The sequence below is a fragment of the Lepidochelys olivacea genome (assembly GCF_965140295.1).
Source record: "Lepidochelys olivacea isolate rLepOli2 genome assembly, chromosome: 5".
In the NCBI taxonomy this organism is placed as follows: domain Eukaryota; kingdom Metazoa; phylum Chordata; order Testudines; family Cheloniidae; genus Lepidochelys; species Lepidochelys olivacea.
In genome coordinates this window covers 103,994,300-104,018,214 of record NC_140415.1, presented here as the reverse complement: position 1 = coordinate 104,018,214, position 23,915 = coordinate 103,994,300, and the positions used below count along the sequence as shown (strand labels likewise).

Genomic DNA, 23,915 nt, shown 5'->3' with positions numbered 1-23,915 from the left:
TTCTCTAAAAACTAAAATAGAATATAAAAAAGTAAAAAAACAGATGCTTTTTAAAATGTTTTTAATAAAATACAGAACTTCAAAACTTGTAAGTTCTAACACTACACTTATGAAATCAAATAGAGTATGAAATCAGACATACTGTACTAGAACAAGCAAAGGGCTTTTATTCACTTGAAAACAATAGCAGTATGGAAGATCTCTTCATTGCATTACACAAACGTCCCTGAGATTTTTACATAAAAAAGCTATATTCTGTGTCTATTAAATATTGGAAACCTACGGTGGGATCAATGAAGGGACTTATGTATTGCAACGTTGAGCGTCACAATCCTTACTTTTAAGCGCCTAGAAAATTACAGAACCACCACTGCGATCCACCAAGCAGTTAGGTGAGTTAGGCACCTATACAATCAACTTGGGAGAGACAGATGCCTCAGAGAGCAAGACACAAAAGCCAGAATGCTTGGCAGAGAGCCACCTAAGCTAGCCAGTGGGAGATACCAACTAGAGATGTCTGTGCTAAGCCCTGCCCCACCCTCTTTTGGAGATAGGCACCTAAATCCAGGTTGCAGGGAGGCACCTATGTCTATGTAAATCCATTAACAGGAACCTGCTGCCTGGATTTAGACGGCTTAGGCACCTATGATGTTTCTTGAGGGAGTCAGTTAGGCACCTGTCTCGCTCCACAGACAATGGTGGTGCTGGCAGGGTGGCACCCACCATATAACTTCTCAGCCAGTGGTTAGAGCACTCACCTAGGGTGTGGGAGACCCAGGTTTAATTCCCCCCTCTGCCAGAAGGGGAGAAAGAATTTGAACAGCGGTCTCCCATAGCCCCGTGGTTAGAATGCCTTTAACCACGGGGCTATGGGACAGTCTAAGTTAAGGGTCCCTTACTCTTTCCTGTTGCACTATTTATAAATAATGAAACAGTGTTTGGAACTGGGGGACTAGACTCAGGACTTCCTAGGTGGGTGACCCTAGGTCCAGTACTTAAGATTTCCAATGGGACTTGTTCTGGTAAGTGAGCTCTGAGCCTGTCTACTGGATCGGGCCCTGCACATAACTTGGGTGTCTGAATGCCTGTCTTTCCCTGGTTAGTGAATCACTCTGGGGCTCAGATAGGAGTTAGGCATCTGGTCGGCTAGAACGAGGCAGCACATGGCCAAAGGAAGAAACATAGGTGCCTAGGGAACTTTTACTCTAAAAAACTTCAGTGTTGAGTTCAGGTGCTTACAGGGTTTGGCAAGAGCTTTTTGAATCGCAGTGGAGCCAAAACTGGGACTTAAGTGCCTAAAACAGGGATGTAGGCACCTAAGTCTGGGGTTTAGGTGCTTATGTACTTTCATGGATCCCACCTCTATGGGTTACTGAGTGTCATACACTGCAATTTCAGATTTCTGCATTCATCATCCCAGCAATAATGCTGTTTAATGCTTGTAAAACTAGAATATTTTGTTTGGTTACCAAAAAACCCCAAACAAACAACAAATGAAACAAAACCCCTACAAAACTCACTGTACAAAGTTAAGACTCTACAAATACAAATGCAAATACATCTTTTGCACAACTTATTTTAAAATCAAGTCCAAAACAATGTACAGAAATGCAACAACAGGTACTGATTTGAAAAAAAAGCACTTGAAAAATATATGGTGAAGTTACTTTTTAAAAAATGCATTAAGTGTTTCAAACATCGTGACAAAAGAAGCATAAATTATTGGTAAAATAATTTCCAGAATAGAAGGCCTGATCCTGCACTTCTTACCCTTGGCAAAATCTCCCTGTTTTTGGTCAACATAAGACTTGCCTGGGTAAGACCTGCAGGAGTGTCCCGTAGTGGCACAAAACATTCTCATACTGGCACTGGGCTGAACACTGGGTAAACATAGTTAGAATTGAGGTACTTTTTAAAAACAATCTTCCTATAAGATTTACATTATGACAGCACTATTGTGCCCCTTAATGTTTGCGAATAGTTTTCCTGTTTCTCTGATTTGCTGTCAATTTACTTAAAAATGAACATTCCACTTGACTAGAAATCTGATCTAAGAACAAAGGTTGAGTTGTGGTGCCCCTAAAATGAGATTTGCTGAACAAAAACAAAGTTGAACAACCACTCTAACAAGGCAAGTTAGAGTTAAATTTAGTTTACAATCTACTGTATTTTAAGAGAACAAGTAGGATCATATGGCTTGAATTAGAAAACACCACATTCATTGACTTACAGCTAGAGATAATGGGGATCGTGCCCCCAAGAAATATGCATGTAGGGGACACTCCATACACAGGTCTTCCTTCCCTCACAGGATAGGGGGCCTCAGTTAACCTCAACAGATTGTATACCCCTTCTATGTGGGTCTGTAATGGACCAGGGAGAAGGAGCGCATGGGTTCCCCAGAAAGGGTATTTGAGCCTGGAGCTGTAGTTATCTTTTCTCTGCAGCTCCTTGACATATGTTAAAGGGACTGAGGCCAGAACTAATGGAAGCACCAAGCCAAGGTACAGGGACTCTGTGGAGGTAGCTTTGGCCTCACGCAGATCCCACAGAATTCTGAGGGTGGGGCCTGGGCCTGTTTGCAGGGTGGCAAATCCTGGTTCCTAAACCTCAGACCGATGTGAAGGAATTTCTGCCTGGGAAATCTCACTGATATTTCCTTCTCCCAAATCTTGGGGTTTGATCAAAGGAAGGAAATAGGAAATGGGATGGTACAACTCCATCAGCAAACAGTCCTGGTAAGATGGCTGATAGTTTTGCTGTAAACTCCTTTTGGGAGTGGAGGCAGAGGGGCACAGTTAATCCTAATACTTAATTGTGGATTTGGAGGTGTTTTCTATTTTTAGTTCAACCCCCAAAGCAGAATCCTTATTTATAGATAAATTCATCATTACAAAGATAAAGTCAGAAAGACAAAAGAGCAGCATGTAATAAGGTTAATAATGTGTTTAGCATTCTCATTCTCCGAAGTGGCCCACTGAAGTCATTGCTTTGTCTGAAGCAGCTTCAATTCCACTTGCTGCCTGTATTTTCATAAAATGTGGGGAGAACCCAACATTTCCGCAACGGTTACGTGGGGGGAAAGTAGGAAAATAGACTGTGCTGTTTTTACGCTTGTCCATTTCAAAATTTAACTTTTTTGGGGGGAGAGGGGTTGCTGTACAAATAGAACTAAATATTTGTTCCCTTTCCCTAAAAATATTTACAGTACATCACACAACAGCCTAACATATACCTCTGCATGTATTGCTGGCTAATAATGGACTCAAACAGGCACATTGAAAGTTGCTTAGTAAATTATCTAACCTCCTTCAATTTGTTCTACAGAGAAGCCAATTCTTCATTGACAATGAAATTATAAAACTCTATTAATAAAGCACAAGCCCTTGTGCAACACACTACACAGGACGCCAAGTTGCTATACATTCAGTGTGAAAACACTAAAAATATATTCTGTGCATCTCCATCTTGGCAAGGAAATGCATTCAGTCTTTTCATCTCCCTAAAAACCTCACCAAAGTGGCAAGTCACTCTTTTTTTGCATTGCCAAGTAAGGCAAATACTGGTGATGCTAACTGATCACATATTAGGACACTGTTTAGAAAAATAATCCACTTTCTATTAGAGTATTTCATTGTCATGTCCTTGTAGTAGCAAATGTATCCTGATGAAGAAGAAAAACAGAATTCCTCACAGTTTGCAGGTTCTGATAGGATATTTGCACACACGTTTTGCCCACAACAAAGATAGACGGATGTATGTGTATAATCCACAGCAACCCAAAGGGCAGACTTTGTTCTGTCCCAATATGTCCTCTGAACGAACTTCAGTTCTCTTATCCACCCACGTTGTCCCTTATACGATCCACTCGCACCGCAAGCTCCCTAAAGGAGGGACGCTGGCTTACGTTATTGTTCCAGCATTCTGTCATGATGGCATAAATCTGGGGAAGACATCAGAAAAGAGAGGTTACTCACCCTGTGCAGTAACTATAGTTCTTCAAGATGGGTGCTCCACTTCAGGTGCGCATGCACCCCATGGCCTTTGATCAGAAGTTTTCATTAGCAGTGTCCATGTAGCCCACACATGCATCCTTGTACCCTGAAATGAGGCTGTGCAGGCAAACCACCCGCAGTTCTCTCTCCCCCACCAAGTCTCAGAAGGAAACTTCGAAGCAGAGGGGACAGAGGGTGGGTAAAGGCGCACCCATAGGGCCACAATCTCGAAGAACTGTAGTTACTGCACAGCGTGAGTAACCCCTCTGTCTTCTTCGAGTAGTGTCCCTGTGGGTGTGCCTCTTCAGGTGGCTCCTGAGCAGTATCCCCAGAAGCAGGAGCGAGTTTCAGAACAGAGACCAGCACAGAGGAAAGAACTGCATTGCCAACTGCCACATCAGCTCTAAAGGCACTAAGGTGCAGTGCCTGGAGAAGGTATGTACCAAAAACCATGTAGCAACTCTGCAGACCTCAGATACTGGGACATTTTAAAGTAGAGCCATAGATGAAGACTATGACTTTGTCAAGTGAGCTGACATGCCAGCAGGGGGTGGAATGCTGGCAGCCCCGTAACAAGCTATAATACACCCAGAAATCCATTGCATTTGTCTTTGGGTAGAAATAGCAGAGCCTTTAGAACTATCTGCAAAGGAAATAAACAGTCCAGGAGATTTAAGAAATGATTTAGTCCTATCTAGACAGAAAGCTAACACCCACCCGAAGTATGGAAAGCGGTCTCCAGGTTGGCATTGTGTGGTATTGGAAAGAAAAGTGGTAGGTGAATGATCTGATTCAAATGAAACTCAGAAGACACTTGAGGAAGAAACATGGGGTGTGGTCAAAAGGAACCTTTGTCCTTGTAGAATACTGTGAAAGGAAGGTCTGCCATTAAGGCCCCAATCACTCTGACTTTGCTGGCAAACGTAATAGTTACTAAGATGTCTACTTTCATGGACAAATTCAGTAAGAAGCAGGTCACCATTGGTTCAAAAGGAGATTTCATGAGACTTTTAAGAACCAACTTAAGGTCCCAAACTGGGGTGGGGGCTTTCTCCAGTGAGAGGTCTGAGTAATCTCTTCCCATGACCCTTCCGGTTGTAGGATGAGCAACCAGTGAGAACCCTTCAATAGTGGTATGAAAAGCTCTTAAGGCTCCTTGAGAGAACTAAGTGATAGTTCTGTTTTCTTTAGGTGCAGCAGGTACTCCAGAACAAGTGGAAGCAAGGCAGATTCGGGGACAGCATTCTGGAATTCACACAAGTGATTAAATCTCCTCCACTTCGGAAGGTAACCATTTTTGGTAAAATCTTTCCTACTTTTTGGTAATATCTGTTGTACCCTCTGCAGAACAGATTGACTCTAACCCCACAAACCATCATGGAACCATGTCTAGAGGTAGAGAAAAAACGGTTACTTTCTCGTAATTGTTGTTCTTCGAGATGTGTTGTTCACGTCCATTCCACATTAGGTGTGCGCGCACCACGTGCACGAGCGTCGGAAACTTTTCCCCTTAGTGGTCCCGGCGTGGCACCCTGAGAGGTGCCACTGCTGGCCCAACCCCCTCCAGGTCCTTCTTGCCGGCGACTCCGACAGCGGGGTAGGAGGGTGGGTGGTGGAATGGACGTGAACAACACATCTCGAAGAACAACAGTTATGGGAAAGTAAGTAACCATTTTTTCCTCTTCAAGTGCTTGTTCACATCCATTCCACATTAGGTGAATCACAAGCTTACCTCTGGAGGAGGGTAGGAGTCACGGAACAACTGCTCGGAGGACCGCTCTGCCAACTGCAGCGTCCTCTCTGGCCTGCTGGTTGACCGTGTAGTCGGATGTGAAGGTGTGCACTGAGGACCAGGTGGCTCCTCTGCAGATCTCCTGGATCGGGACCTGTGCCAGGAATGCCGTGGACGTCGCTTGCGCCCTGGTCGAGTGGGCCGTGACCGCCAAGGCCGGAACACCTGCGAGCTCATAGCATGCCCGGATGCAGCTTGTCATCCGAGACGAAATCCGCTGCGCCGACACTGGGAGGCCTTTCATCCTCTCGGCTACAGGCACAAACACCTGCGTGGATTTGCGAAAGGGCTTGGTGCGCTCCAAATAGAACGCCAGCGCTCGACGCACATCCAGGGTGTGCAAGCTGCGGTGACTCAGGTCCGTATGGGGTTTCAGAAAGAACACTGGCAGACAAATGTCCTTGCCCAAATGGAATTGGGAGACCACCTTAGGGAGGAACTTGGGGTGCGGCCAGAGCTGCACCTTCTCCTTGTGAAATACTGTCTACGGAGGCTCAGAGGTGAGGGCCCTCAGTTCGGACACCCTTCTGGCCGAGGTAATGGCAACCAGAAATGCCACCTTCCAGGAAAGATGCAGGAGGGAACAGGAAGCGAGGGGCTCAAAAGGGGGTCCCATATGTTTAGAGAGGACCAGGTTCCATGGAGGGACTGGTGGGCGGGAGTACGGGAACACCCTCTCCAACCCTTTAAGGAACCGTCCCACCATTGGGTGGGAAAACACCGAGCCCCCCGAGAACCCTGGATGGAAGGCGGAGATGGCCACCAGGTGCACTCTGAGTGAGGACGGGGCTAGCCCTTGCTGCTTGAGGTGCAGGAGGTACTCCAGGATGGTCTGCACTGGGGCCTGGCACGGCTGCATCTGTCGGCGTTCACACCAACACAAGAACCTTTTCCACTTGGCCATATAGGCCACCCGGTAGAGGGCTTTCTACTGCCAAGCAGAATCTGTCGCACTGGAAGGGAGCACTGGCTCTCCAGGGCGTTTAGCCACAGAGCCTCCACGCCGTCAGGTGCAGTGACTATAGGTCGGGGTGGAGAAGCCGCCCGCCGTCCTGTGTAATGAGGTCCCGGTGTAGGGGCAGGATTACTGGGGCCTCCACTGACAGCTCTAGGAGCGATGTGTACCAGTGCTGGCAGGCCCAGGCTGGGGCCATAAGGATCACCGTTGCCCTGTCCCTGCACACCTTGAGTAGAACCTTGTGCACCAAGGGAGTGGGGGGAAGCCTCGGACAGTAAGAAGGAACTGGAGGGGGTTGGGCCGGTGGGGGTATATATGCACAGCGCAGTGGCGTCACTCAGGGGTCCCCACCGGGAGTCTCTAGGGAAAAAGTTTCCGATGCTTGTGCACGCAGCACGCGCGCACTTAATGTGGAATGGACGTGAATAAGCACTCGAAGAAGAATACAGTCGACCAGTGTCCTGGGAGAGGAGCTGAGGAGTGACTGGAAGATTTATCACTGAGCAAAGAGCAAGGCGAAAAGAGGTAAGGAAACCATCCCTGCCTCAACCATATCAGGGCTATTACGATAACTCTGGTCTTGTCCTATCTGATTTTGTTCACCACTTTGACAGCCAGAGATGTCAGGGGAAACACATAAACGAGCTTTTTCGTCCAAGTGAGGAGGAAGGCATCACCCAAGAAATTGAGACCTAAACCCCTCCTTGTACAGAACAGATGGCATTTTTTTGTTCACAGTTGTGGGGAAGAGGTCCACTTCTGGAAATCCCCCAAACTGCAAAATGCTGACCAGAACCTGGGAATCAGCCTCCCATTCGTAGTCTTGGGAAGAAATCTGCCAAGAGCATTGGCTGTAACATTTTGTCTACCCGGGAGATATATTGCTGAAGTTCTTACGCAATGGTTTATGCACCAGTTCCATAACCTTATTGCTTCAGCACAGAGGGAGTGGGATCTCTCTCCTCCCTGCTGACTGATACAGAACACGAAGGCCACGTTGTCGGTTATGACTCTATAGACCTGTGTCTGATGAGAGGCAGAAAACTAAGGCAAGCATTTCTGACCACTCTGAGCTCCAACAGGTTGATACGGAGGGTGGATTCTTGGGATGACCAGCTGCCCAGTACTGTTAGTTAGCCATCCCTCCCACCCCCTCCTAAAAGAGATGCATCTGTGGTTACAGTTACCGTTGGTATCAGTTGGAGAAAGGGGACTCCTGCCCCTACATTGTGATGAACCTTTTCCCACCAGTACAGGGAGCATTTGGCCTGCTGAGGAGCTGACACCTTTTTGTCTAGGCTGTGTCTGTTTGATGACTAATCTGAACTGAGCTGCCCCTGGGAACAGCAAAGGCATAATCTCCTATCTTCTGTCACAAAAGTGCAAGCTGCCATGCGACCTAGAAGTGGGAAGACAGTTTCTGACTAAATGTGGAGGCTCCCTTGAATAATTCTGACATAGTTTGATAGTGTTATGAATCTGTCCACGGGAAGGAAGGCCCTGAATGCCAAGTAATTCAGGAATGCTTCTATAAATTGTATGTTCTGAATGGGAGTCAGTGTGGATTTTCCCATATTCAATTAAAGACTCAAGTTCAAGAACAGAGAAAGTGCTTTCCGTGTGGCAGACAACACTTTGTGGTGTGGCTGACCCTTGAGCAACCCATCGTAGGGGTACAGGAATAGCAGGATTGCCTGACAACGCAGATAGGCAGCCACCACCAACAGAACCTTTGAAAACACTCTCGGAGTCCAGGAGGGACCAAATGGGAGTACCTGGTACTGAAATTGATTTTGGCCTATGACGCAATACAGGAACCTTCTGTGGGACAGGTTTATTGCTGTATGGACGTTTGCGTCTTGAAGGCTGAGAGCCAAAATACAATCCCCTGAATCTAGCAAAGGAATGATAGATGCCAGAGAGTCACCTTCTGGAACTTCTGAGACCTCACAAATTTGTTTAGAAGTCCTAGATCTAAGATTGATCTCCACCCTCCATTTTTCTTTGGCATGCAGAAGAACCTCAAGTTGAAGCCCCATCTCCTGTGCTGAGCAGGGACCGACTCTGTCACTCCTAAATGAAGAAGGGAGTTTATTTCCTATCTTAGCAAGAACTTGTGAGAAGGGCCCTTGAAGATGGACAGGGAAGGAGAACAAGGCGGAGGGAGGGAGGTAAAATGGATGGTGTAGCCCAATGATATTATTTCCAGCAACCATTTGTCCGAGGTGATGTGCTCCCATGCTTGTCAGAAATGGGAAAGTCGTTTCCCAAATGGAGGGAGGTGGGCTAATTGTTACAGCTGACAGAAAGAGAGGAGAGAGTCCAAATCCAGGATCACCTGGTTAAAACTGACACTTCAGAGATGAAGCCTGCTCAGGTAGGTTAAAGGATCTTTTTCTCTTGATCCTATGTCTCTTTTTAGGAGACTCCATCAGTCTCTGAAAACCAGAGAATTGCAATGGGCAGGATTTTGGCTGTGTGAGAGCTACTTAATTGTCTTTTGTTTGCAGGAGCCTAAGAAATGTAATTCATCCCTGGAGTCTTTAAGAGTATTCAATGACTCATTGGTATTCTCTGCAAACAACTTCAGACCATCAAATGAGAGATCCTTTACCACATTCTGGACTTCTCTGGGGAAACCAGGGGAAACTACTTTAGCCAGGATGCCCTGTGCATCACCACTCTGTAGAGATGGAATTGGCCTCAGTAACTGCACCATCAAGAGCTGCCTGAAGAGATATCCTGGTCACTAACTGTGTCAGCAGTGGTAGCCTGAAATTGTTCCCTTTGGTCTGCAGGAAGGTACTGAATAAAGGAGCAAAATTTTGCATAATTTGTAAAGTTGTATTTGGCCATCAGTGACTGGTAATTTGCAATGTGGAATTGTAGAGTTGCTGATGAATAAAATTTTCTCCCCAGAAGGTCCAGAAGCTTCTGGTCTCTGTCATATAGGGTAGATTATAATGATGTTGTTTTTCCCTTTTGTTTACCCCGTCAACCTCTAGAGAGTGAAAAAATAGGAACTCAAGAATCCTTGGTGGGAACATAATACTTTTTACTGGCTCTCTTATGCATGGGTTTTACTGTAGCGGGGGTCTGCCAAATAGTTTTCAGAGGTTCCATCAGTGCCTTGTTGATAGGAAGGGCAACTCTGGATGGCATTGCAGAATGAAGAATATCCAACCACTTGTGTTGGGATTCTCTGACCTCCTCAAGAGGTATTTGTAGGCAGTCTGTCACCCATTTAATGAGGACCTGAAACTGCCAAAAATCATCAGCCAGAGATGGAGGAGGAAGCATTACTGCCTCACCTGGTGAAGATGATGAAGTGGTACTCTGAGGGGCTGCTTCTTTATCCACCCTAGTCTCTTGATCCGTGAACATCTTATTCCTTTTGCTGAGGAGGAGAAAGTTGATGCAAGAGAGTTGGGGCCCTGGAGAACTGCAGACAATAAGCTGTCCAGGGATCCCAATATGACCATTGAGGACCATGTGCAGGAGGGGGTGAAATCCAGGGCTGCTCCCACCAGGAGTTATGAGTTCCCCCTTCTCTTTGAGAAAGGGGGTTTGTATATGGGTACATGGGAGAACCTGAACAGAGGTCGATGACACTGAAGGGAGGTCTCCATCATCGTCCTCTTCTTCTAAAGAGGGAGCTCTGACAGAAAAGGGAGGTGACAGTTCCAGGGACATACAAGGGCTGGAGACCGAGAGGTTCTCAGAACTGGGAGATACTCGGTAGTACCTGCTAGCAATGGAGTCACTGGTTCAGCAGTCACCAATAAATCCTTCAGACACTTAAAATCTTGCGGCACTGAGTGGAGCTGCAGCGCTGAGTGGAGCTGCAGCGCCGATGTATCGGTAAGCTTGTCTCTGCAGGACTGTACTGCTGGTTCTGAGCACTTCACAGGCGGTGCTCATGTAGATGGAGGCTTAGTCTTATACGGTACCAAAGAGCTCAATAAGAATAGTGAAGGAGGTTAAGTCCAATGGTACTGAGCTTCTGTGTTTGCTCTGACCATCTCCACTAGATGTTCTGGAGCCTTCTTGGAGCCATGTGTACTCTTAGAACTGTAAGATTTTCCCGCCTTGCTGGTGCTGGAGCCTCTATGGTACCGAGCCTTGAGGACGAACTCTTTGAGGCTGATGACCTGGTCGGAAAGCGAGGCCTTTTTGAGGTGGTACCTTAAGAAGGGATTTAGAACTCCTCTTCTTAGGACCTTTAGAGGAGGTCTCTGAGGCTTTCCCCTTTCTAGGATAGTGTTACGTCAAGGTCACAGGGGCACTAGAGACCCCTGGGGAGTGATGTACAGGGGAGTTCTCTGACCTGGCTCCAAACAGGGTGAAAGGAGCACTCCATCATTAAGATGGAGCTTGATTTCCCTGTTCTTCTGTGTCTCGGACTTGAGGGCTAAATAGCAGTGACACTTCTGTTGGACGTGTGACTCTCCCAGACAGCAAACGTACTTAGCGGGTCCACTGCTGACAGGGATAGCCTCTCTACATGTGAGGCAACATTTAAACCTCAGTGAGCTGGACACCCCCCTCACAGGGAGGATTTCTCCAGAGGAAATAAAACAATATTTCAATAACTAGTAATTAACTACTACTACTTAAAAAAAAAAACCCTAACTGAACTAAACTAAGGAGAATGAACTCAGCAACCAGCTGAGACACTCGCAATACTTAAGCTCCATCTCAGACAGAGGCGTTTGAGAAGGATGGTTCGCCTATGCAGCCCGATAGAGCTTCGGTGTGGGGCATAAGGATACCAGCAGCGCATGTGTGAGCCAAACGGACACTGCTAATGACAATCTCCGATCAAAGGTACATGGGATACATGTGCACCTGAACTGGAGCACCCAAAGGGATACTACTCGAAGAATTAGTATTACATACATAGAAACTTCAACTAGTTGAAAGCTAATGCTCAAATAAATTTATTAGTCTCTAAGGTGCCACAAGTACTCCTTTTCTTTTTGCGGATACAGACTAATACGGCTGCTACTCTGAAACTAGTTTTAAATACTTTGAGCTGGTCTGTCAGTGTAGTAGCTGCTGGAAGGGGATCTGAGTTAGTCTTTTGCTTCTGAGCAATAGGGGGTCACAGTGCTGCAGAGACTGAACGCTCAGCTCATGTTTCACTCATCACTTTCGCTGATTCACATAAGGTGAAGCAGTGAGTGATGGCATCTAGCTTTGCTCTACCAGAGGGGTGGTTATAATAGCAGGGATCTGAGTTTGTGGGGTATATCCTTGAAGCAGTGAAGACCCTGTACCCATTTCTAAAAAGAGAGTTTAATATTTTTAGAAACATTCCTTTTTTTCTTTTTTTAAAAAAGGTGCCAAGTTTACTTTACAAGACTGACCAAAAACCAGTCTTACAAATATAGTATTTCTGGATTATGCCCTGTCTCAGCACTATAAAACTTTAAACATTCTGTTCAGTTCATAAAGACACACTGGAACTCACTTATAGTTAATTTAATGAGTCTGAAATGTCTCAGTGCATCTCAATATGCAAACTGCTACTCTAGTTCTAGTGAACCACTACACAGAATGAATTTGTTCTATGGAAAAAAATGAATTTGATCTAAGAAGTTTCCATTGCACATGTACGACCACCTCCACATATTTGGTTTGACATCCACAGGATAACTTGCAGAGCATCTTTGACTTTCTCACCTGTACTTTGCCCATGAATCCAGTTTCACCAGGACTATTCCTAGTATCCAAGCCTCTTACCAACTTTCATATGCCAACTTTAAAAACAAACAAACCATCCAACCCAAACACTACCTGCCAGAAAAGTGTTTCTTACTCTCTTCAAAATGAGAGACACAAAATGAGAAATTAACTCCAAAATTACACTGGTCTGAGGCCCACAAAATAAGCTCTGGGCCAGGGAAAGGTTTATGGCCTAATAGCCTGTGATCCATTAGGGGCCTAAATGGGAGAGATTCACAGTTTCTTACTGTGAAAAAGCACTTGCATCTAGCTTTGGTAGGTTATATGATACCTGACATTGAAATGCTGACATTATTTTTGAGAAGTTGGAGAAAATTTTAAAAATGTAATGAGTTTTTTTCTTCTTCTTTCCTTGAGGCCTGAACAGTTTGAGTTGTGATAGCCTGGCTTAAGAAGTTGAAGGTTACAAAAATAGAAGCAGTTAAAATAACTAGAATATTTCTAAGACATCTGGCAAAATACATGATGAGTTTGTGTGCTCAATAAGGGGTTTACATGCAAAAACAACTAGTTATACACACAAAAATACAAGCACAAATTCAGAAGCCACTTCTGAACATTTATTTTTAATGTGTGTATAAATCCAACACAATTACAATACAAGGCTCAATCCTACTAAGAATTATGCACATTCTTAACTTTACGTACATGAACAGAGTTCCACTGACTACTCCCCCATGGGACTACTCATGTATTTAGAGTTAAGAAGGTACGTAAATATTTGCAGAATTAGGCCAGACTCCTCCCTAACGAGCATGTGCATTCCTAAGTTTGCTGTGGGAAGAGAAATGATCAGGCAAAACACAAGCTTTTTTTTTTTTTTAATCTGGAAATTAAATGCAAAATAACTTTAATAATAAGGTTGTATAGTTAAAGTCACAAGAGTCACGAAATGCAAAGTTTAATGATACTGTTTAAATCTTAACTAGGATGCTAATAATATGTAGTATTATCTAGTCCTATTTTTCAGGTTACAATAGGTAGCTTAATGTGTTACCATTTATGACCACTAGAACTTCTGCATTTCTTGACTTTGAGATTTAAATTTTTCAGTTTGACGGTTGCATTAATAGTTTTTCCCTTTATTATTACAAGATGCCAGCCAGATGCATTAATAGACTGAACTGTTAGTCTCCCAAGCGCCTTATTAAATTTGCAGTTCTGAACTCAAGTCTGCTGGTGCACCTATTGTGATAGATCACAGGTGATCCAGAGATATTCAGCAACATTTTTACATCTAGGTTATTGATGGATTGCCATACTAAGAAGCAGGACAGAATGTTTGATAATTCCTTGGTCTTATAACTACCATAAAATACTGGCACAATGTTCTACTGTGTTTGACTATGCATTCTGAGTAACTGATGTAGCTTCAATAACCCATGCATAACAGAACACAGAGCTTATAGTTACTATATATTCACGCTGGCTGATCCAACATTAAGACAAAAAAAATTAACTGTAATACCTCATCAGGACATCCATCTGGTCTTGGCAGCCGTCCATTGTTCTTTAAAAGCTCTATCAAATGGAATACAATCATCTGCCCTTGTTTATCATTACCAATCATGCGCATGAATTCCTGAAACACAAAGCCAACTTTTAGTCATGTAAAAACAAATTATACTTTGTACCACTTTGAAATGATTTTTTTTTTAAAAAAAATCTATGACCAATAGAGTTAAGGATTCTAAGAAGGAAATCTTTAAATATATCAGGAACAAGTAAAGTCATTGCAATGGACTAAGTCTGAAACTAGACAGGGGTAGTAATTATGATGCAGATAAGGCAGAAATATTCAATAAATATTTCTGTTCTGTATTCAGAAAGAACCAGGATGATGTTTTCATATCTTAGAGTGACAATGAAATACTTTTTATTCCATCAGTAACTAGGGATGATATTAAACAGCAACTATTTAAAGTTAAACATTTTTAAATTTAAAGACAGTGTGCAGCCAAGAGTTTTGGCTGAGGATCTCTCTGAAGGATTAATGTTATATTTTAACAAATATTGGAACACCGGAGAAGTTCCAGAGGACTGGAAGATGGTTAATGTCATGCTGATATTTAAATAAGGTAAAACAGGATGACTAAGGTCATTATAGGCTAGTTAGCTTGACATCAACCCCAAGCAAAATCATGGAAAGGCTCATATGGGACATAATCAGTAAAGAATTTAAAGGATAGTAGCATAATTAATGACAGTCAACATGGTTTTGCAGAAAATAGGTCTCGTCAAACACATCTAACAGTTTTTTGACTAAATCACGTGGTTGTTAAAGGTAAATGTGTTGACATAACAGACAAACTTCTGTAAGGCATCTGGTTTAGTTGCGCATGATGTTCTGACAAAAAATTAGTACTACACAAAATCAACGTAGCCTAAATAAATGGATTAAAAGCTGGTTAACTGATAGACTGCAAAAATTAATTGTAAATGGGGAACTAATCCAAGAGAGGAGTTTTTGGTGGGCTCCTATAGGGATCTGTGCGCAGCCCACTGCTATTTAATCTCTTTATTGATGATTGAAAGAAAATATAAAATTATTGCTGGTAAAATTTGTAGATGACACAAAAGTTGGGGAATGGGTAAATAATGATGGGGACAGTTATACATCCAACCTGGATTGCTTGGTAAGGTGGACTCATGTGAACACCATATATTTTAAACACAACCAAACATAAGGTCATACCATCTAGAAACAAAGAATACAGGTCATATTTATAAGATGAGGTACTGTATCATGGAAAGCAGTGACTCTGAAAAAGGATTTAAGGGGTCATGGTAGGCAACCAATGGAACATGAGCTCCCAGTGTAATGCTGTAGCTAAGAAGGGTCTTAGAAATAGTTGCAAACAGCATTAAGATGTGTCAGTCATACTTGAGGCTTTAGTATGGGAAAGTCTGACATCTGAGTATTTTAAAACTGTTTCATACAGTTATGAACCCTAGTATTGCTACAGCTTTTACAGATGTCAGATAATTTTTTACCCCTAATTAACATTTTATGCCTTGGTACTAGTGGTTTTCCGTATCTTTCATCCTATAACTGTATGCTGTGCTACGAAAATCCAATTCTCAGCATAAAAGGAACAGTAAATAACTATAGATTTAGATCTATGTACGGTCTAAATCTTTAGTTAAGATCAAGAGAGAAGGCACTCCAGAAACCTGTAACTATGCACTGACCGCTGGAGGGCTTTTGCTCTTTTCAATATATGTGAAGAGTTCATACAGGACCACTCCAAAGCTCCACACGTCAGAGGCCACAGAAAACTTGCTCTCGGTCAGCGATTCTGGAGCATACCTGTATCAAAAAGTCATGGGAATCAGCAGCAAAGTTAATATGGAAGGGAAAAAGGGACGTTATTCTGCACCTTTCTTATTTTTAGGATTAAGGCATCTTAATTTGATAAACCTAAAACATGTCATAAGAAAATCTACTTATTACATGTTTACAGACATGAATACCTCTGCATTTTATTACATTACCATCACTTGAATCTATACTTTATTTTACTTTTTAAAAAAATATTTAAATCTTCCTGATTTCTGTTTCTACAGCGGTGTACTCAGAACAGTTTATCATAACTGCCTTACTTATACAATATGATGAACAATACAAAAAACCCTCTCGTGTGAAGAACCTGACCCAAAGCCCATTCAAGTCAATGAGTGTCTTTCCATCAACAACATTGTGCTTTGGCTCATGCCAACTGACTGTGTTCTCGTATAAGCCCTCCTGTCCCAGTACTCAAGAATCTAATATCTATGTATGTTGAACACTATATTCTCAACTCTCTTCTTTAGAGTATAACATTTCTAGAGTGCTTAAAGCGGACAAGTACTGCTCATGTAAATAGCATGCACTCTGCTCCCGAATACAAGTAAATTAAGCTCTTTCACATAAACATGCATCTATTTTAGGATTTCCTATGGTCCTCAGCTCCATAGTATTGTAATGTCTACACAGAGTCTTCTCTTTTCCCTTCCCTAGTTAAAAGGAGAGACTGCTTCTAGATTTTTTTTTTAAGCATCTGCTTATTACAGAAAAGTGTTATCAAAGAGGAGGATTTTGCGGCGTGTCCTGAAGACTCTGGATGATTTGGACCTACTCTGGAAACTCATCCCTCACCTGAACTTTACCTTCTACTCTCACCATCCAGGGAGAAACTCTGCTGAATGTGGTCAGAAGACATGGACCTTGGTATGCAAGAGGCTGTCTAAGATATCAGGCAGGCAGATGTGAATGATCAACCTACAGGTACCTCAAAGGCTGAAAACTTTAAAGCCATGCGAGAACTTCTATCTGGTTATATACAAGAAGTGCAAATCCAGGAGGGAGAGTCCACTGAGACAGGTTACTTTGGAGAATACTCTTCACATTTCTTTAAAACTTCTCAACCTTTCAGCACCTTTGCTGATAATATTAGAGAATTTTTAAAAAAAACAGCTGGAATACACAGATAATTATTAATTTCATGAGAGCAGCTTGAAAACATCCACATTTACAGATTTCTATACAGTATCTAAAATCCTGTACGTGACTTTTTATGCGGAGCCACAGCTACGGACTTTGGCTTTTAGACTCCACAATAAGCAAAAATATTAGCATATTTCAGTGCAATAAAATCCAGCTCTCTGCACTACAAACACCCGGTCTTGTTTCATGAAGCAAATGGAAACTCACCAAAATATAGGGCTTTCTCCAGGCTCTTTTACTTTGTAGTATTCTTTGTCTTGTGGCAGGACTTTTGTCAGTCCAAAGTCCCCAATTTTAACTCTGTTCTCATTCTCCACTAAGATGTTTCTCGTTGCTAGATCCCGGTGAATGTATCTTTTTGTGCCCAGATACTCCATGCCCTAAGTGTAAAGATAATACACAAATTAAATAATTGTTATTAAAATTCAATAGAGATAAAGGGCCAAATTTAGCACTGGCATAAGTGGCTGTAATTTCATCAACTTAAATGCAATCTTATTTGTCTATGGCAGTGGTGAATTTGGTTCAGAGTTTAAACCAAATACAGGAATAGCAGCAACCTTTTTTGTCTGAATGCCTATCTTTTTTGGAGAGAGCTTCTTAATGCTTCAAGGTGCAGTAAACTTCCTTAGCCGAGGGGAGCTGGATTGGACCCTCCTCTGAGCCCATCAACATTACTCCTAGCTTACTGAGAAGGGCAACTCCTGTATCTCCCTCTCCAGGCCAAACATGCTGTGCTGGCAGACCTGCAGCCATTAGCCCAGGGAGAATGAAAGCCAGGTTACGTTTCTTGCACCGTAACACGAAGTGCCAACCAAGCCAGCCCTGTTTGACTGCCAATCTTGGCTCTGCTTCCCCTTCTCTCCTTTGCTTGCTCTACCCAGCTCTATTTCATCATCCTTTTTGATCCCTACAACCTGTGTGATCTTCCTCGCGCCCCCACCAGCACTCACCCTCACAAACATTCACTCTCATACTCTGAGTAGGGACAACTTATGACCAGCACTGCATTGAAGACGACCTCCTTTCTGCTGTTTCTGCTCCCCAGATGTCAAACATCCTACAGGAGCAAGCAGTTTGGCTATGGTGACTATTCCTTTTGTCACAGCTGAAATAGGAGAGGGGGGAACATGGGCATAGTTCGGAGGGAGGATGGGTGAGCATTGCCCCTCCACCCCAACTGCAAGCCTCAGACACACGCATAATTTGCCCCTCCACTCATAGCCCCATTGGCCTGACTAAAAATGCCCCCCCAAAAAATACAGAAGTCAAACTATGCCTATGGGATGGGAACCAGCTATAGTCTTTTATGGTAACTAAAGAGAAAATCCTGTTTGGGCAGCTGTACCTGGTGGGAAGGAGTCGACACAGCACAGTGTGGTTTAGAAGCTGACCAATTCCAATGTATAACAGTTTGGAAACATTAAGCAAGCCAGCTGTTCAATGACTCCACATGAATCCTTTCCTTTCCTTCAATGCATCTAAAAACCAGCAAGTGTTGTTCATCGAAATTCTGGCTGCTGACCAAACTTTTTGGCATAAAATTTTTCCTTGCCATTGCAGGGGCCTCTCTGCCTGTGGCACATAATACTCCTGTGGGCTGTAATACTTTTGTCTAATCTTGGTTGTTGGGTGTAATATGTGGGTGCTGAGCAGTGCTGGAGGTGTGTGATATGCAGGAAGTCAGACTAGATGATCTGGTGGTCCCTTCTGGCCTTAACGGTAGGACTCTAAAAAACTAAACCTATGGTGCAAGAGGAATAATGTTTTGAGGATGAGCACCTCAGAGGTAGCAGGTCCAGGGCCAGATTTACACCTTATGCGCCCCAGACTTCTGTCAATCTTTTTGAACAGATTTTTCCTCATTTTCTTTATACCACTAGATGGCACCATTGTGTGTCAATACTTTGCTGTGATGCCCTCAGATGCAAGCTCTTAATGCCTCTCTGTGGATGGCACATTAACAATGTTAGAGCAGCACTTTTGCCCTAAAAATCCATATATGCCCCTTCCATGACATGCCTAGTTTCCATCACAAGACCTGACATCGCTCTCAAATCCAGGCTTCTTCCATGGCTGTCCTGATTCCTTAGTTGGGCCACTGGACTGGGAAACTGGTATGGTTTCAGAATACCACCTTTGGCGCTATTTCCCTATGTTTCAGACACTGTAAATGGAAATGCTATCCTCCTCTACCTCTAAGCTTTCAGCTGTAAACAACCCCATGGTTTATAATTTATAAAATGCACAAGAGATTGATTTATTTGAATCAGAGCTGTCATAAGGGCCTATTATTTATTTGCCATGTAACACCACATGGTATATATTTGTCCAACCGTATGTCCCTTTTATTTCCATTAATTTTAATGGGAGTCATGCACATATTGAGAGGAAAGCATGGGCGGCAGTATATTACTCTGCCAAAGGGAACCTGAATCCAATGTCTCCACTATTTTTTAGCTTCCCTCAAGACAGAAAGCATCTAGAAAAAAAAATATGTCATTGGTGACAAGATCCAGCATTATATAAATCCATTGAAATTTCAGCAGGAAATAAACAGAAAAGGACAAGGAGATGCAGTTTTGAAAACTCAAGACCAACGTTTACAAAAAATGAAATAACTCCTTGGATCTCTTAATGGAATACACTTTTAGACCAAAAGAACAGATGCATAAATGAAAACAGCAGGTACAAAATCTCACCCCAGAACAGTAACTTTGCCTACAGTGATTAGCTCCAATCTTTTTCCTAATTAGAAGACAGAGTCAGTAAAGTAAGATTTCTGTGGCATCTATCTCAACAACATGTTTTAGTCAGAGCCAGCTTCTGTATTCTGGCCAGGGCTTCAAAATAATTTGTGCCACCACTCTCCACCCCTGAAACATCCACGACCATAATACCCATGAGCCAAAGGGCTGCCTTTAAGAGCTGAGGAAGGGTTAGAGAGAATTCTCAGATACATTCCAAAGTTTAACTCATTTTACGTAAAAAGCATGCGTGTGGGTGAATCTATAGGTCCCACCAGCTTCCTGCTGCAGAAGTGGAGCCTTGACCCCAAGTGCTTGTTCTTTTCAACCTAATAATTGTCTTATATCAGCTATATTTGCAAAGTTCTCTCTGCAAGAGAACTGGCTAGAAGTTTAATTTAATAAAAAAAAAAAAAAAAAAGAAAAAGCAAAGATTCTCCTTTACATTTCTAGTTGCCCCCAAATCCAGGGGGCTCATAGCTGGCCTTTGTAGGGCCTGACAGGCCAGTTCTGACTGCAATGCTACTGTGTACATCATTTGTTGCTTGCTCAATCTGGACTCTTGAAGAGTTTAAATTAAATTTAAGTATAAAGGAAAAATATTCAGACTTCAAAAAACGACAAATGGCTCCAAAGCTAGTTCAGGAGACAGCAAAAGTGTATCAAGAACTTCCCAAAGCAGGATCCAGAGGCGGGAAACTCACCCAGGGTCAGTCCCCTCCCTGTTCCGGTACCTCGCAGCACTTTGCAGAACTGCACACAGATTCCTACACTTTGCCACCACACAACTAGCTCCTGATGCACTAACTGGCACCTATAGAAGCATCCTCATTAGTTACAAGAAGAGCTGCCTCTGGGAGTGCTGATTTTCATAGCAGAGGACTTGTAAAGTGTCAACTACAAGCCATGGGGCTTAGGAAATAACGGGATGGAGAAAAGGGAGTGACAGAAGAGATGGCAGGGGAGCAAAGAAACATGGCTTAAAATATTGATGTGAGAAAAGATCAGAAAAGGGGGAGGAATTTACATTTAAATCACTGATGTGGGGAAGAAAGACTTTTAAAAAGTCTTCTTTAAAAAAATCAATAGGAAGAAATGTGGAGCAAAAAAATAAGGGGAGATTTTAAAATGTCAAAAAACTCAAAGACAGAAAGAGGCAGAAGAAGAGAGGGGGGAAAGAGGGCTCATGAAGAGGAAGATATGAGGATTTCTCCCATCCCATATTTCATGGCCATAGCATGGTACAGTATTTCAGACAGTAACTACTTAGTGTCTCAGTAGTTCAAAGCTGAATATATTTACCAAACAAAGTAACAACTACAAAAAAATCCTCTCAAAAGGAGTGACTTCAAAGAGTCTTTTGAACAACCTTAAGGCCTCTTCCTGTTACTGAACAGAAAAGTTCAGAGCAACAACAAAATCCTGCAGGTAAGAATAAAAGAGTGAAACTGACATTTAACCATAGCTAAATCTGCAGGAGTACAACTGGTGGCATAGTACTCACAGCTAAAAACTAGTCACAGAAGAATCTGGATGCATATATAGGAACATTCACATACACTACAATTCTTATACAAGTTTACGGTTTTGTTCCATTTAGATGTTGAAAAGATTAACTTGTTTTAGCCTTTGGCCAAAAATAAAATAAAATAAAATAAAAGGTTTTGGGGTTTTTTATTTTTTTAAGAAGGAATTCTAAAATGTTTAATGAAAAGGTCAGAATTTTACAAAAATCCTGGATATTTGGTGAAATTTGAAATGTCTACAGTTTCTCCTGTGCTGAACACAATAGGTAGGGAAGCTATATTATGTATAACCCGCCTCATGAAGGAGACCAGATGAGGACATCCAAAATGTTGGATGCCTATTTGGTTCTCAGGATTTCAAAACTCATATTACATCAATACCAAGCAACAAGGCAAGCAACACAAATATTGCAATTTTGGGTATTTCTAGCAGGATTCTGGCTTCTGTGCCTGGGTCTCAGGAAAACACAGCACATGCTTCTTTGCTTTTAGTGAAAAAGCATCCAGTAGAAGGCTAACACTGTGTAAATATAAAATCTTTGATTGTTTTATTATCGGTTGTGGTAATGGTACTATTATAGTTGAACAACCAGATCTTGAAAAATCTGCTAGCCCACGATGAATAGAAACCATACCTAGGTGTCATCAGCTTCTGGAAAATCTAATCTAAGCTTTTATTTTAAAAAAAAATTCTAGCCCTTATGGCTGCAAAGATATCCTTATGGCTTCAAACACAAATTAAGTGGAAGTGATGGCATGCTGTCTGTCTGAGTTAGGAAACAGACAAGCTTCAGTGCCTCTGTTGCTGCTCACATCTTTATCAACTAAAGAGTATACTGGCATGTACTACAGAATGCTTTACTTTCACACAGTAAGAAGCACATAACACCAATATCTAAGAGGACATTTGACCAACTTGCTTAGAATAAGCAAAAAGGTGATTAGTTTTCAGAGATGTGGTGGTCACCCTTTGAGAAGTAGGACATCTAGTTACTCCCTACTCACAAACCAGTGTTGACAATGAAAACAAACATTCATTTGCTGAATCAGGCATTTCTAATCAATAAACATTCTTTAGGGGTAAGCATTGCTAACAGACGGCAGGTATGTACATTGTAAACAGCATCAAAAGGTTTCCTTACCTTGCATATCTGAGACGTATACTGCAGAAGTTTCTTGTGATCCAGCCTCTCCTTGTGTTTCTGGATATAGTCTCGCAAACTTCCATACGGTAAATATTCCATTATTAATCTCAGATTTCTACGACCTTTTTAAATACATACAAAATGTAAGGTTCTATTTTTGTCATTTCTTAATACAAATAATTATATACGTCTGCAAATAAATTTACTAGCAAACAGTGCTGAAAATATTTAAATATTTCACCCTGGAGGCTCTTCTATTCTTGCTCCATCAGAACACGTGTAGTTCCTTTCCTTACGTAAGTGAGTGACTAGAACAGTCTTACATAGCCTGTGTCACACCACATTCTTACTCTGTATGGAAGTAAGATGGATAGATTTGCAGTTTTAACCTTGGCCGCATCTGCACTACATGTACCACCATGGTTTTGTAACGAGGTCATGACACCCTCCTCCTCTGACCTAGTTACAATAAACACAAAGTTGAACTATGTCCACAGAGCAGAACATAACACAGTTTTGTGTCAGACATCTTTGCACGTTCATACTATCACAATGCCCAGCCATGTTTGTATCAGTGCATCCTAAGAAATCTGGAGTTATGGCACATCTCAGCAGGGAATACAAAGTCAGGAGGTCATACACAGAGTGCCACCAACAGCACATGGGGCAAGACACCCCATAGAGCTAGAAAGAAGTAGGAGTAACAATCCAGTTACATGGGTATGCGCAGGGATCTCAGCCACACAGCAAATAAAGCTTCAATTTTGCAATGGACAATGCACGAGCATACCACTGTATCCATGCAGAACTGAGGTGAAGTCAATAGGAAAGAGTATCATGTTAATGAACACAATATTAAACACATACTTGTCCCTGTCTACATGTTTAAAATCATATTAGTAAACACCATGTATTTTTCCAGTGTAGAGAAGGTCGTAGAGAAAGGACTTCTAAAATGTGATCAATGTTTTATTTTGCAGTGCCAAAGTGACAAGAATGCACAACGAACTGAGCAAAACACATGGATTGTGTGTGGTGTGTTTGTACACATTGTCTTCTATGAATACCTAGACATCCTCTCTCACTCAAACCTCAAACTTTCACAGCTGGATACTTTTCTAGTAAAGTAAATAAATATACAAACAGATGCATCCAACCTAGAGCAAACTAATGACTCCATAATTGAAGAAACAGTTACAGGACCGATGGAGAATTCTCTGTTAGTTTACCAGCAATTTTTAACCAGAAATACTCAAGTGCCTTATCTAGAGTACATCTTAAATAGCACAAGATTCTACAATAAATTCTGCTAAGCCCAAAACACTGACAATGCAACAGATTTAGGCCTTTTTAAAGAGGCTTCACAGCAGACAATTTTTCTCCAACTATTTTCTAATGAAGAAGCATAATGAGGGTTGATCAGTCTCTCAGTTTTACTATGTCCCATAACATATCAGTTGTGAAATAAATGGCAAGAACACATAGACTAAAATGAAACACTACTTCATATAGCATAGA

General features: G+C 42.3%; 1 protein-coding gene across 3 annotated transcripts in view; it reads right to left on the bottom strand.

The window, feature by feature from the left end:
- Positions 1–144: 144 nt before the first annotated feature.
- JAK2 (Janus kinase 2) overlaps positions 145–23,915 on the bottom strand; it is a 148,729-nt gene continuing 124,958 nt past the window's right edge. For all 3 annotated transcript variants that reach the window (XM_084628541.1, XM_084628540.1, XM_084628539.1), the window contains exons 20-24: positions 22,395–22,519; positions 17,187–17,359; positions 15,686–15,803; positions 13,962–14,075; positions 145–3,943 (exon numbers count right to left, since the gene is read on the bottom strand). In XM_084628541.1, the coding sequence (XP_084484667.1) occupies positions 3,836–3,943; positions 13,962–14,075; positions 15,686–15,803; positions 17,187–17,359; positions 22,395–22,519 (638 nt within the window). In that variant the 3' untranslated portion in view covers positions 145–3,835. The remainder of the gene's footprint in view (positions 3,944–13,961; positions 14,076–15,685; positions 15,804–17,186; positions 17,360–22,394; positions 22,520–23,915) is intronic.